At 43.6% G+C, this 14,981-nt stretch overlaps 1 protein-coding gene across 2 annotated transcripts in view; it reads left to right on the forward strand.

Annotated features, from left to right (window-relative positions):
* The first annotated feature begins 6,517 nt into the window (after positions 1-6,517).
* Positions 6,518-14,981, forward strand: part of TMEM178B (transmembrane protein 178B) — a 245,107-nt gene continuing 236,643 nt past the window's right edge. For both annotated transcript variants that reach the window (XM_065681413.1, XM_065681403.1), the window contains exon 1: positions 6,518-7,569. In XM_065681413.1, the coding sequence (XP_065537485.1) occupies positions 7,188-7,569 (382 nt within the window). In that variant the 5' untranslated portion in view covers positions 6,518-7,187. The remainder of the gene's footprint in view (positions 7,570-14,981) is intronic.

The following is a 14,981-nucleotide window of genomic DNA, read 5'->3' on the forward strand; positions in this document are numbered from 1 at the left end:
TGGTGCAGGAATGATGTCTTCAGTTGACTAATGTGTTCAGTAGCTTATAGCTTTACTAAAATTTAACTGCTTGGGCTGACATTTTCCAAGCATGATGTCTGCATTGGGCAGCTTGGGGTAAAGGTTATAGTTTACTTTAAAAAAGTTCATCCTTGTTTTACCTGAGCTCAAAAATATTCTTGGAGATGCTCTGATGAGAAGCAGTAGTTATCGTGCATAGTTAGCTGTGTCTGCAGTGTAGCCTTCGGTTGTTAACAGTGATGTGGCTTTGACAGTTGACAGCTAAATAACAAAGAGTAAGTTTTCACAGCAGAAAGCAATTTTAGTGGTGGAGAGCTTTGGAAAAAAACAGCATTATTCTCTGGGGTTTTTTTTAGTTGGGTACTGCCTTTCACCTGTCTCTGTGTGAGGCCATTTAGTGCTGGCCATTCCCTCAGCTGTATTGAAGATGATATAGGGCTGCTCACCTACATGTCTTCCTGTTTTCTGTGCAGCAATTCATTTTCCTTCTTCCCAAAACAAACCTGTTTTTTTTTTTGATGCTCCACTCCATTCAGCTGCTGACCTGCTGATTAACTCTGTCTCAGCTCGTGCAGGCTTCTCCTGTTTGTCAGAGCTTTGGGACACTAAATCAAGACTCTAAGAAAACACCAGAATAAAAATTGCCCATGAATTGCCATTCACTTGTGTCTCGTGTTCATGAAATAAGATACATGATCTGATCCTGCTTTCTACACAAACTCCGTTTCCATCCATGGTAGATGATGGATGAAGTAGAACTGTGGAATCCTGACATGATAGGTGTTTGGTAAAGAGTTTGAAGGTTATGTAGTAAGCCCAGCAGACGAATACAGGTAGGAAAAATGGTCACATGGTTAAGGCAATTGAATTGAAAATTGGATTTTATTTCACTCTTCATGAAAGTTGCCATTATGAAGCAAGGCGACTCAATGACATTCTTCCTAACTACTGTTCATGTGGTCCCCATTTTCTGTGAGTCCAGTTCAGTCTAATTTGTGGAAATACTGCTCACTGTGTCTAGAGCCAAGGTCACTGGGAGCTGTTCTTTGAAGAAGGAAAGTGCTAAGCACTCTGGAAGTTTTGGTTCTAAGCTTCTTTAATTGAGCACCCAAAATACACTGGCATGTTTGAAAATATTGGCTTTTATCTTTGTTCCTCAGCAGGGAGCTGTGAAGATAAATTCATTGATGTTTGTTAAAAAAACCCAACCAAACAACCCTCAAACACTACAATGAGAACATCACTACAGAAAACCCCATGAGGAAATTAATCATTCTGTATTCAGTGCAAGATCTGGATGCTGTGCAGTAAATAGTACATGCACCACACGTTGGGTGATAAGGAGAGGAGAAAATTTGAATAGCGTTCATTAAGTGAGCAACATCCATCCTGTGTGCTGAAAAAAGCGAGAGACCCATGGAAACAAAAACCATGTAATTAAAGATTGTATCATAATGTGTTTGCATAAGGGGCGAATTAATGTTGCATGGGTGATCTTAAATCTGGCATTCACTAACTTAACTTTGCAATCCAAATTGTTTGTTTTTTTTTTAGAGCAAAACAAATCCCTTTTGGAGTTGGTAGGGGGAGGGCAGAAGTGTGCATCTAGATACTAGTGTGTGCACAGCTAAACACCAGTGTGTACAGAGCTGCCTGCCTAATTGTGTGTGTGTGTGTCCACATCTCAGTGTGTGTGTATAAGGTTAGCTCGTGTTTATGCAGCTGGTTGATGATTCCCTCTGAAAATGTCTTTCTCTATTAGAAAAAAAAAATAACAGAAGGAGCATGAACAACTGGTTTGGTTGCCTGGGTTTTAGATGCCAGACTTTTGTGTGGTGTTTTTTTTTTTGTCCAAAATCTTCCTTAGTAGAGCCTCTGTTTGGTTCTGAGTCACCAGAACACCCAAAATCTGCTTGACTGATGGGTCAAGTATTTGTGGGAGTTACTGTAAGATACTTTATGGGATAGGCAGCATCTTTTACGTCTCTGTTTGTAGAAGGGCTGGCATGCTGAGGATTCACCCACACCAGTATCCAAGGTGCATTGGGAAGATAAAAAATATTAGTAGATATAATTTGTTGTATCTATGTTTGGTTTGATTACTGTCTTGTATTTGAAATCCTTTAATTAGAGCCGTGAGCTGCCTCCTGAGCCAGTGCTACTCCAAGTAATACAACACCAGTACGAGTGCCTTTGGCTTCAGTAGGTGATTCGTTACAAAGAATGAAGGCTGGAGCCCATGTGAATTAAACATTACCTGTTAGGAAGTGAAGGTCACAAAGAGAGAAACAAAATACTGAGGATCATCTCTCCCTGTTGGGTAACTGAGCTATGGTACAGAGCCCTAGAAACGGGAAGCACATTGACTGGCTCAATCCCCTCCCCCACTAGATGGCACTGAACTCTTTTTCTTTAAAAGAAAAAAAAAATAGAGGAAGAAGAAAAATATGGTGGAGGTCATTTTGGTGTAAAAAACCCCACAATCGAAGAAAAGCAAATTGCAATTGGCTGTCCATTGACTCTGCCCTTCCCCCCTTCATTAGCCACCCCGCCTGTGTGTACCTTGGTACCGGCGCTCTCTTTGCTTTTGTGTCTGAAGCTTTCTTGGAAGGTGGTTGTAGCTGGAGGATGCTAAGCAAAGCCGAAACGATCCTGGGAGGGAATGGAGAGGAGACGGGCACTGTCTGTAAGATAACATCCGTGGTGAGGTCTAGCAGGCAGCGCACAGCTTGTCGCAAGGAATTTGCTCTGCACAGACTCGCTGGGCTCCGCTGTTCTGTCCCATGCCTTCAGACTCTTCCCTGTGCACCCATGTGCTTTAGCATTCTCTCTGGATCACTGAAATTATAACCTGCAGAAAGGATAGCCTTTCAGTTGTTTACTAAAACTGCATTTTCACTCCACGATTCACTTAAGATCCATGAATTACCTCTCTTTGTCAAGATGCACTGAATTCACTGTAAGGGAGTGTGTCCAAGTGTGTGTGGAGGTGTGGGGGTTTCTTTATGCCTTTTTCCCAGTTTACACGTATCTAAGGATCCGCAAGGATTGTTTTGTCACCCTCTGGTGAGGCGGGGGTAGGATGGGAGGAAGAGAATTTAATAATGATCTGTTTGTGCTGGGAAGGGGCTGTCTGTAATAATCCTGGGAAGAGACAGAGGGAAGGTTCCTAATGCCTGCAGCAGGCAATATTCTGCTCCTCCCGAAAGAAGGGGATAATGATGATGATAATGTGGGAGAGAAATGTTTAATTCTAAGAGTTAAAGTGAAGCTCATCTGAAATCCAGCACTTCCTCCTACATTTACGTGTTTAAGGTGACTTGCAGGAGGATATAGATTGCCATCTGATAAAGCTACACATGCAAGCAAAAAGTAAAAATGCATAGAAACTGCCACTGAAATGCCTTTTCAGAGAAAAAGGTAAAACCTGGAACTGCATGCCTATGTCTGGCTTTCAAACCCATGTTTAAAAATGAAAAGAGGAACAAATCTGGCTTCTCCAGGTAGAGAAAAAGTACCCCTGTCCCAAACTCTCTTGCTGCTTTGGAGTGTGATGGAAAAACCTGGCATCTGGACCTACCTGGGTCCAATCAAATCGTGGATCATTGGACTGTAATCCTAATGTTTAACTAGAAAATGTATGTAGGCACATTATGCAATTTCCCTGTCCTCTAAAGTACCTTTGGCCAATATAATGAGAAATACCTCTCTAGTAGCCGGATCCTCCATTTTGCTCTTACCCCTAGTCTTCCAGTTCTGCCCAAATTGGAAGTTTAGACAGCAAACAGTTCTGTCTTCCAGTTCACTCTAAATAGAGGATAAATGTAGCAGACTTTTGTGCTTAAATCAAAAATCCAACAATCCTATCAGCCAAAACCCGCATTTGGTAAAATTATGCTTGTTCCCTGTTCTCATCCTTCAGCTTGGGACTTGATGCTAAAAATGACAGAGAAATCCAGGTGCACTCTCATCACTGTGTGGGTGCAATGCAGGAAACCTGTTTGCCATCTTCATCTCAGAGCTAGCAGCTTTTTTGACCACAAACCTCTACATTTTATCTCCAAACAGACAAGAAGCATGGCTGCTCTGAGCCCACTATAAAATGAGATTCTTTTTATGGATTGACATGTAGCTGCTCGAGAAATCCAGTTATAGAAGTGGATCCATCTGTGCTTAACTATTTTTAAAAAACCTTAGATCCTGAAACGTTTGCCTTTATTATGAACAACAAAGGGAAGTTACTGCTAAAAAGAAAAACAAACCAGTGCCTTGTTTCAACAAAACAATTAGCTTCATCTAGGGCTGCCTAGGTACGGTTAATATTCGTAATCTAACACTGAAAGTTTGCAACAGAGCTGTTGGTGATGCAGATGATCGCAGTGTATACGGTGTGGATGACTGACTTGCTTTTGCGAGACAACGCAGTACGTTTCAAATCAAAAAGGGTTTAGTGGTAGAGATGCCCTTCCATAGCTGAAAATCCCAGCTGACCTGGGACCTGATTTTGCTGGGCAAAATGGAAGGAGTCATCTTGCCTTTTATGATGATACAATTTTGTTTGAGGCCAAAAAACCTGGTATGATCCAGCTGTGTGGGGTTTTTTTTGTGATGCGACTGAATTTCACAATATAATCAGGTATGTATTTCTGATACACAAACAGCCACTATGGCCCACCTCTGCTTTCCCCACTGGAGCAAGTACAATTTGGGTGGCTAGGGTTAAAAGCTAACAAAATCCCAGTAGTCGCCTCTTGGAGGCAGGGGCTGTCACCAGTCCAGGGGTTCCAATGGAGTTCTGTGTTTATCTTCTGTGCAGATGACACAAGTTGGGCTTCAGGAGCCAAAAGCGGGTAGGGTCCAGCGTAGATGTAGATTTTTGCATCCCTCATCCATGGAGAGGTGTCTTGCTGTGGACTTTTTGGTGCAGTAGGAGTGACCACGTTCTGTTCTATTCCTGCTGTGGAGTCATTGCTGTGTGGGATGGGGCCAACTAGGCTCCTCCGCCAACTCCAGGGTGTTGTGGTACTCATAGGTCAGGATGTGCCAGGGCAAGGGCAATGACTGTGCTTGCTTCCTTTTTAAACAGTACAGTTTGGAGTCTGGAGGCTTCAGGTGCCTGGATCAGAGAAGGTCTTGAATCCAGGGTTTTTTTTCGAGCTCACACTCTGTGTTATGTAGTAGGTTGGGATTTTTTGGTGCAGTAAGAGACAGCTCCAGTCATCTTGGGTTTGGTTGACACAATGTAAGGGTTTGTGACCAAGAATAAGCAGGATCCAGTTAAATCCAGGTTTTACATTTTCCCCTGCTAAGAAAGTAAGGCTTCGACATTTCCTGCCTGGGAAGTGGTGCAGTTTATCTTTAAGGAGGCTAGAGAAATAAGAAATGAGCCTCACGTTGCATGGGTGACATCACTGGCTTTTGGCTCAGCGCTCTGTATGCTCGGTCTGTCGGCTTTAGCCAAGGCTGCAGGGCTCGGTGTTTGAACAAGGAAAGATTCCCAGGTGTACAGAAGATTGGATTCGCTCTTATCTGGGTTAAAAAAAAACGGTGAAATGAGATTTCTAAAGCTTGGGGACTTCAGCTCGCCTTCTGTTGCACTTGATCTCTACAAGATGGGTGAGTTATTCCCATTAGAGAGAAAGGGAGTGGAAATTTAAGGAGAAAAAAAAACCAAACCCAAACCCAAACATGTCTGAATATATAACTGCTGATGCTGGGGATACGATTCGTAAGAAGCTGCTGAGCTAAAAACCTCAGCTCCAACGTGGAGATCGGGCCATATGGCAGAGAAATGGTGCAGCCCGAAAGCTGTTGACAACAGTTAGTGGCTGCTTTCCTCCTCTCCCCGCTGTAAGGTGTGTAGCTTGCTTTTTTTTCCCCCTTCCCCTGGTTTGTTTTGGTTTGATTCCCTCCGACCTCCCTCCCCTCCCTGCTCCTCAGCATCCTCGCAAGCCAGCCCTAGCCCTGCCTGCCCGCCTTCATCTTGCAGATGGCTAACGTGCCGCCGTGTTAGGAAAACTGTGCTCAACACCACCACAGCCCAGCGCCGGGGAGGGAGCAAGCTCTTCAGATACCGGCTGAAGGGAAGGGGGGTGCTGGGTGAGTTTGTGTGTGCGCTCGGGGGGGAAGGAAGCGAGATGCCGGGCCCGAGGACTGCTGCCGGTGCTGCCTAGCGGGAGGTGCGCGGTCGGCGGCCGGTCCCGCCGGGGCTGCGGCTGCCCCCGCCGCCCCCCAGGCCTCGGCCCGGTCCTCTCCGGTCCCCCCCGGCCCGGCCCCGGGAAGGGATCTCGGCGTTCCGCTGCCTGGATGACAGCGCAGGCGAGAAAAGCGGGCGAGTGAATGGCAAGGCGAGGCTGGCGGAGAGAAGGCGAGCCAAGATGTCAGTGACTGTCAGCGAAGTCTGCTAAGGGAGAGAGAGACCTGTGCGTGCCTGCGCTCCCACAGACAGCCGGGGAGGATCTGTTCTGGCCACGATTTAAAACAGCAGCAGCAGCAGCAACAGCAGATTGCTCCCCCACTCGTGCTCCCTCCCCTTCGACCCCGCTTTAAACCCAAGCAAGTGACGGACAGTCCAGACCATGCAGATGAGGATGCTCAAGCTGAGCCACTGACAAAGAAAAGGCAAGTCACCCATTCCTGAAACCGGGATAACTGCCCGCCTGCAAGCGGGAGATCTCTAGCTGTTGAACTTTTCTGTCCTGTGATGATGCCGTGGTGAGCCTGCTGATCTGAAAGCAAGCCATCTCTTTTGGATCCTGAGCTGGCCAGACTGAAAGAGATTAATGGAGTGATCAGCCGTAGCTGTCAGTTCTCTCCCAGGGGATACATCCCTTCAGCCCCTCTCACTCTGGTGCTTGTGGTGAGGGGAGCAGGACATCTTTGTGAGGGTGGGACACTGGCACACTCCCCTCTGAGGTGGAAGGCTGTGTTTCTCCTCTGCAGAGCAGAAGAGGCAGATGAGACTCCAGGACTGCCTCCAGGGCAGAACTTTGTAGTGGTCTCAGCATCCTTCTGCATCGTGGATGTGAGCCACAGGAGTTGGGGATGTTTGAGGCAGCCTCTGCCAAGTGACACCCAGCAGCTGCTCCAGAGGCTTTTGCGTGGTCTCTTGCTCAAGGGCTTTGCCTGTTGTGAAGATGTCCATGGTGTTTCTGTGAAGCTGAGGTATGGCTGCTGGAAGGTTACTGCTGTACGCTGGCCTCTCTTTAGCTCTGTGTGCCCTGGGCATGCTGGCTGTGGCGATCTGCTCTGACCATTGGTATGAAACTGATGCCAGGAAGCACAGAGAGAGATGCAAGAGCATCACCACCAAGAGAAATGATCCTGGCTTCATTTATAACTCCAATAACAACCTGCCTCTCAGGGCCAGCAGGTCTAGGTTAGACCGTTGGGAAGGGAAACTCCTCTTGGCAAGAAACAGGAGGCAGATCTTCGCTATGAGCGCAGTCGACGAGTGCAACAGACAGTACAACTCGACCAACATGGGGCTCTGGAGGAAATGCCACCGACAAGGATTTGACCAAGAGCTGGAGGAGCTGATTGCCAAAGGTAAGAGCTGTTTTCTTACCAAATGAACGTGTCAGCACCACCACCCCCCCACCCCCCCACCCCCCCCCACCCTGAGCTGAACAGAGGCTGAGCAGAGCCATTTGGGCTCACAGATAGGAGCTGGCATCTCCTTGTGGTGGCTGAACTGGCCTGGCTGGGCATCGCTTCCTGAAGCACTGCCAGGGCAGATTCTCATGGGTACCCTACTGCTGAGGTGTGGGGTTTGGGAGCAAGAAGGCAGTGGGGGTGAGAGCAGACACACCCCAGAATGTCTGTCTCATGTCTCTGTCTCTCTAAGCTTAATACAATCTGCCCATCACCATGGTACCAGATTATTTTCCCCATACAAATAAAAAGTATTAATAAAGCAGGCATTGGCTTATTATTTTTTTTTTAATATTCTTTGAACCTGGTGACTCAGGCAAAACACGTATTATTTTATTGGAGGCTATGTATGTCTGTATTTCATCCTGCCCTTACTGAATGCTCCATCAGTCCCAAAATACACCATTTGCAGTGCTCACATGTAGGCTTTTTCTATCCTCAAATGGAGAGTAAACAAAGAGAAATGCTAAAGAGCAGGAGGAAACCCAGCTTGCTGTTTACACTGAGCTATGTTTTGGAATATTTTCAATGTCTACAAAACATTACATGAATTTATTAGGAGTGTTAGAAAGGAATAAATTTCTCTCGGGGTGGAGATGCATCTGTTTGCCTTTAGCATTTTTGTGCTGTTTTTTTCCTGTCTTTTGGTCCTCTTTCTTCTTTTTTCCCCCAAGGTATCAGTTGAAGGTGATGGTCAGTTTGCCTCAATGTTTCTTTAAGCCCAAGTATGGGAAGGGGAGTATGCGTAAAACCCAGCCTAAACATCCTGCCGATGAAAGATGTATGTTTTTGTGGGATGCTGAGGGGTTCTGTGGAGGATGATAGCATCTTTGCTATCCACAGCATGGTTACCCCATACAACAGCATAATGTTTCCCTCCCATGGTTCTGTTGCATTCAGATGATTCCCCAGCAGTTTATTTCCATTGCAATGAAATCAGTGCTTCTTGCACTATGCAATATTTAAAAATGCTCATTTTCTAAGTGTGTTCTCTGCCCCAAACTCCCATGATAGCTTGTGTTAATTCCCTCTTCAGACACTGCAAGCAGAACTATTGCTCAAAGCTATTTATTCAAGAGGGATATACTTTCACGTGTTAACCGATGTATACATTTTGTTCCACATGTTTTAGAAGTGAGCAGCAGAGGTGAATAGCATGGTACAGACTTGCGCTGAAACAGTACAAACAGGTGGTGTGCCAGGGAACTTAAATCTCTGGTTGGGATCCTGACTGTGTTTCTAGTCACCCTTAATGTCTAGTTGCTACTTAATGACATCTATGGAGAGAATCGGTGGCTTTAGTCCCATTTGTAATGGACGAGCAAGCATGTCCAAAGCCTGGCAGCATCCTGGCACCCTGCTGCTGATTTCAGTGCAGAGGGAGGGATTCCTATTCCCTGTGTAGGTGAGGGTGCGGACGTGCTGGGCTGGCTGCAGAGGGCTGGATTGCTCTGCCACGTGTGCTCGCTGTGCTTGGGGCATAAACAAAGAACTTCAACCTTGACAGCGGGCGAAGGTGTCACCAGAGCTCACCTTCGCAAGTGGAGTTTCAGTTGTTAGAGAGGTTTTGCATCTTGAAATAAGTGAGACTCGTTCCTCTTTCGCCGCCTGTCTTGTCCTGGGCTCGGGAACGTCCACTTCTACTGCCAGAAACTGCTGAAATTGCCTGGCACTGTGTTGCGTGTAACGGCAGCTCTGATAAGTGTTAGCCATAGAGAATATGTGGCAACTCAGGCTGAGGTGGTTAAACGCAGGGGATAGATAGTCTTCGAAAGATACTGCTGTAATCACAGAATCACGGAACTTACCTCTGGATATCATCTAGTCCAATCCCCCCACTAAGACAAGGCCTTCTGTGTATGTTCATATTATGTGTGCAAATGGGTGTGTGCGTGTGTGTATGTAGTGAATTAACTGTAAATATACAGCATCTAGGTGGTAGGAAGGGATTCCCAGGCTCAGGTACAGTGTGCCTTCCTGCACACGTATTCCTGGACATGTATGTCTGCCGATGGACAGGTAGCCGCTTCATGGAGTAGCTGCCCCATGATCAGAAATGCAGACAGTGCACGTGGGGGACGTATGTGCAAATATCAGTGTGTGTGTCACTCCTTGCCTTCTTTAAAGGAGTTTTGATACACATTTAACAAACTTCATTGTACTTTGAGATAAATGTTAAAGGAGGGAGACTTGTAACACTGAATAACAACACTATAGTTTGTTTGTCTTTTTGGAGTGAGGATCTATATATACTATAACTCAGCCATGATGAAGAGTCACACACAATGACACTAATGCTATAGAAGTGTTTTCCGTTGACATCTCCAGATTAAAACACAGAAAGCAGCTATAATGGCAATTTGATAAAAATGGAGTGTTTGACATGCTCAGAAATGAAACTGGAGATACAGGATTGCTTGTCCACTTTACATTTTGTTAGATCAAAAGGAGCTAATGGATTTTACTCTCCCCTTGCTGAAAAGTAATGCAAAATACTTTTCTGTTAAAAATCCTTGTATGCTGGAATCATTGGGTTAGAAGTAGCCATCTTTACATGGGTAGATAACTAGCGTCCCTGTTCCCACTTATGTCTGCTACTACACTGTTTCTTTATGAGCCTCAGCTGTGTAACGGAGTGGGGTAAGTACATTTGCCGCTCAGTGCCCGATGTTGAGAACAGCTGTGAGTTCAGAACGAGGCAGGCATTCCAGGTTCACCCCAACAGCACCACCTTCATTTTCAGTATTTTTCTTCCATGGCAGATGCTCATCCGGAGTTGAGAGGTTGCAGGGCAGAGCACACGCTGGGCAGGTGTGAAGACCTGCAGATGTTCTCTACCTGTAGTAATCAAATACCCTGACTGGGGTACGTATTCCTGCGCAGATGAAATCTCTCTCTGTATGAGCTCCAGGGCAAATACCATATAAAGAGGATGTTACTGATACATAGGCCTTTTACTCTCCTTCTTCTGCCAACTGTTAATTTAATCTAGCACACCTCTTCCGGAACTGGACAAGCTAATGCACGTTCTGGCCCCAAATATTGTGTGTAATGCTCTATGTAATTGAATGTAAATGCTATTAAGATTTATTTATTTTTTTTTTTAAGCTGGACAGGATCTAAGTGATCCATTTATTCTGAGACAGATCCTACATTTTTCCCCAAGGCAAAACTTTCAGTATTGAGAATGGGAAGCTTGTCTATCAAAGGATAACAAAAAATGGTCATTAAGAGCCTAACTAGCTTTGCAAACACCCTGCAGTTATTCTGCTTATGAACTCTGCTGAAATTAATACAAGCTGTAGGCAATGGCTTGTGGCAGGATCAGGCCCCATGGTACTCAGCAGTATTCTGATGCCAGTGGTTTAGAAAGCAATTCTTTTTTCTGGATAGGCTGTGTCACTTCTTCATTTCTGTTTTGTGTTTACTAGTTTTTATGTTCCAGCAAATAAGTGAAAGCCTTTGTGTTGGGTTTTGCTAGAAAAATGGGAGATGTGTCACTTCAGATTTCTTATGGATGGATATAATAGACATGAATGCATATATAAAATGGTCCTATTTATATTCCTCCTATCCATCTTTTTTTAATATTTCCGTAGAGCCCAGGAGTATATTTTAAAATAATGCAATTAGATAAATAGGCAATGAATTAAAACAGATTGTCACAAGTGAGTGTACTCGGAGAGAGTCAGGCAGGCAGGAGACCAAAGGCCTGAAGAATATTCTAAAGCTGCACCAAAATTAGGCAGTTAATCTGTTCTCTTTGTTATCATGAAGGAAAAAAAAAAATCAAACCAGAAACAACAGAAATTACAGTCATTAAAGAAATTATTGGAGTTGAACATTCAAACCCAGGGCGCTGTCTTGCTGACTTTTACTCACCTGAATAATCTTCATTCCTGTAAATGGGCTACTTGGACTGAGGAAAAGCAGCAAATCAAAAAGAAAGAGCTTACAAAGCTGATCCTTTGATTCTGCTTTCACATCTGATCAAGTCTTTTAGCATCTCAGGACAGGAGTTTCACTCCTCATCCCTCAGGCCTTGCAGAGTCAGGAAATGCTGGCTCTGGATTTGCTCAGCACAATACTCTGAGCTTCTTCCAACTCTCAGGTGCCTGTTGAGTCTCCTCCATGAATTAAAATAGCCCTGCTGCTTAAGAACCCTTTGAATATAGTGTTCCCTATATCCTATTAGATCCCCTGTTTGCCTGTTTACCGCTGAGTTTCTCGCAAAAGTGGCATTCCCTCACACCACCAAAAAAATCCCACTGAACCAACCAGCTCCACCATGAATCAAGCAGAGAGCTGGCATGCAGGTAAGTGTCCATTCGTGGCTGGGAGAAGGCAGAGTTTATGTCCTGCTTTGACAACCGCAACTCCTTGTATACGACTTATAGTGAGCCAGAAAAAACCCTGGAAGCCACAGAGTCTGTCTGCATCTTATGGCAATGTTGCTCAGATGCTTTCCTGCGCTGGTTGAGAGGAAATCAAGAATGGAAGAAAAGGATTTACATCATTTAATTATAAAGGTACAATAAAGTAGATGAAGAAGTTGCACAATAACCAAAGTCTCTTCCATTTAGACAATTACTACTCAGAGGACCTTTCATCTTGCTTTTGGAAGGCTGCCAGTTAAACCAGTCTGGGTTTGGATGGGGCTCTGCTGCCTGCCACTGGAATCCAATTTTATTAAATAATAAAAAAAAATGACAGTGACCTTATTATTTCAATCCCTCTTTTTCCTTCCTGCTTCCATCCAGCATCCAGAAATCATAGTAAATCCTATTTTTAAAGCATTTTATTGTGAGTATACTCAGCCCATGCCACCACTGGGGAAAAAATAAAAGGCAAGTAATTCCTGTGCAACCTACCTCCACCCCAAATAATATGCAGGATTTCTGGGATGAAAGCATTCTCTGTTTTGGTTAGTCAGATGCACAGCACAACTGAGGAAGAAAGGCTTAACGGGAACACTACTGCCGTCACTAGGGATTACTTCTACGCAATTGGAAAAGCCTGAAGAGAGGCTACTTGCAGCCTCTACTCTAGGAGTAAAAAGATTTATTTTCATAAAACTATTTCAATACCTTGCAGTGCTGTAGATCTGACTTTTAAAATGCAATGGTTTTGCCGAATAAAACAGGACAGCCATTTCTTCATGTATTCTTCATACATTAAAGGGTCCAAATGCTTTGCTTAAAATGTGTGCTTGAAATCCGAACTGTTTTCCAAACGGACTCATTGTAAAAGAGACTTTATTGGAGTCTTTATTCTGATTCTAGTAAAGTCAATAGTAAATGTTTTATTGAACATGGTGACGCAGCAAGTTCAGGCCTTTGGTGTTTCCTCTGAGCTTAAAATCGCCCCTGGGTAGAAAGGCCAATCAAGGTCTGTGCTCCCTTCCATCACAGCAGAGTTCTGCTGGAGGGATCCAGTGAAATTAAAGGAGTAGACAGCCTTTGAGTTGAATTTTAGGCTACCCAGGTATTTAGCCTTCACCGTTTTTGATGCCGTGATTATTCTTAGTCTATTGATGTAGACTGGAAATCAAACAACTGCATGTTTCTAAGATACAGCAAAGACATGCTCTTGTTCAGAGACTTTCTAAAATCATGTAATGGATGAAATCACCAGTGTTTCATGCATGTGAGTACCAGGAGGATTTGGCCCCTCATATTTTAAATAAGCAATTTTAACATTTTAATTGCATCAAACTTAAATAGCAATTAATTAAAAAGTATCTTTACCACAAGTAATAGAACTTGACATGTTCCTCTGACACATCTGAGATAATTGGTTTGATAATATATATCTGCTAAAAATACTAAGAACATACATGTAATTTAACAGAGCTGCAACTGGTTTTAATCGCGCTGTTTAAAAGGGCAAATTTCAATCAAGCTCTTGGCTTTCAAGCAAAATTGCTGGTGAAGACAAATGGAAATTTGGCAAAGTAAAAATGATGGGATCATGCCCTTCTCAAGAGAAACTGGTACCTGCAGAGCTGCCTGCAGGATTGCATGCTTAATTCCTGTTCATTTAATTGAGCATCCAAATCCTTTTTAGAAATCTCAGCATTTTTATCCTTCTTGCCTATTGCTTGGAAACTTCTTAAGAAGTGTGGAGGAAAGATTTAATCTGAGTGCAGATGTGTTCTGTTTACTGTAAAAGTAAAAATAGGAAAATTATTTTACTTAGCGATGAAATGGTCTAAACTATTTTGTCGTCTCCAGCCATAAAAGTTTAAATTAATATTGCTTTTGCTCATTGAAAAAGTCTTTCTGTGCACTCAGAGTAACTTCAGGAATGGAATGAGTTCATTAACTATTGCAGATCCAGTAAATGAGGGAGAAGACTTTTATGTATTGTAGGTTCTGCAAAAATAATGACAATCATTTATAATGTAAGTTACTTAATGGTTCATTGCTAACAAAGTGTTGCTGGAACCCTTGAGTACATACTCAGCTCCTTAAGAGCAAAAGAAAGAAACAAGATGGCTTTTTTTTTTTGATTTTTAAGGAATAAATAAATAATGTGGATTCTGGAATCCAAGTGCCCTTAACAGACCATTCAGAACAGAATCCACTTAAAAGAAAAGAATATAAACTAACACATTTTCTCTGCAGGAGAGAAATCAGACTATAAAATGGAAATTTCCCCATTTTCTTTCTCATAAAGCATAATTCTTCCACAAATAAATATTCAGGATTGACCAGCTGAGCCTGCCAAAATAATAATCTTTTGTAGATAACAACCAAAAGAGATGGAAGAAAGGTACTACTGCAAGTCAGGGCAGGGCTTACAAAGCCAGAATTCAGTCCCAGCTCTGCCATGTCTTTCTTCATGACCTGAGGCAAGTCACTTAATCTCTTGTAACTTAGCTCAGTAGCAGTATAAAAGGGATTTTGTTCATTATTATTAATACCTGTTAGCATTCTGCCTTAGGATTTATGAGCCTTAATCATGGATCAGAAATCATGGATCAGAGAAATGTCCCCATCCTTTTGACATGTTGCTGCGCTTTAAATATTGGCGAGTAATGCAGCCTTATGAGAGAGTACAAGGGGATGACAAGGTAATTATGTTCAGTGTGACCGGCAGTGGTTTTAAAACACCAGCAGGCTGACCACATTTCTGTAAGCACCATGAAATGTGGGGTTCCTAGAAGAGTTGTAAAGGATAATGAATAAGAAGAGATGCAGATGTTTACAAAATGGTCTTACACAGATTGAAGGATGGCACCAGGAAAATCATGGGTTACATCTGCTTGAAAAATTAATAAGTAGGTGATGGGGATTGACCTCTTT

This window comes from Lathamus discolor, chromosome 1, assembly GCF_037157495.1.
Source record: "Lathamus discolor isolate bLatDis1 chromosome 1, bLatDis1.hap1, whole genome shotgun sequence".
Taxonomy (NCBI): Eukaryota; Metazoa; Chordata; class Aves; order Psittaciformes; family Psittacidae; genus Lathamus; species Lathamus discolor.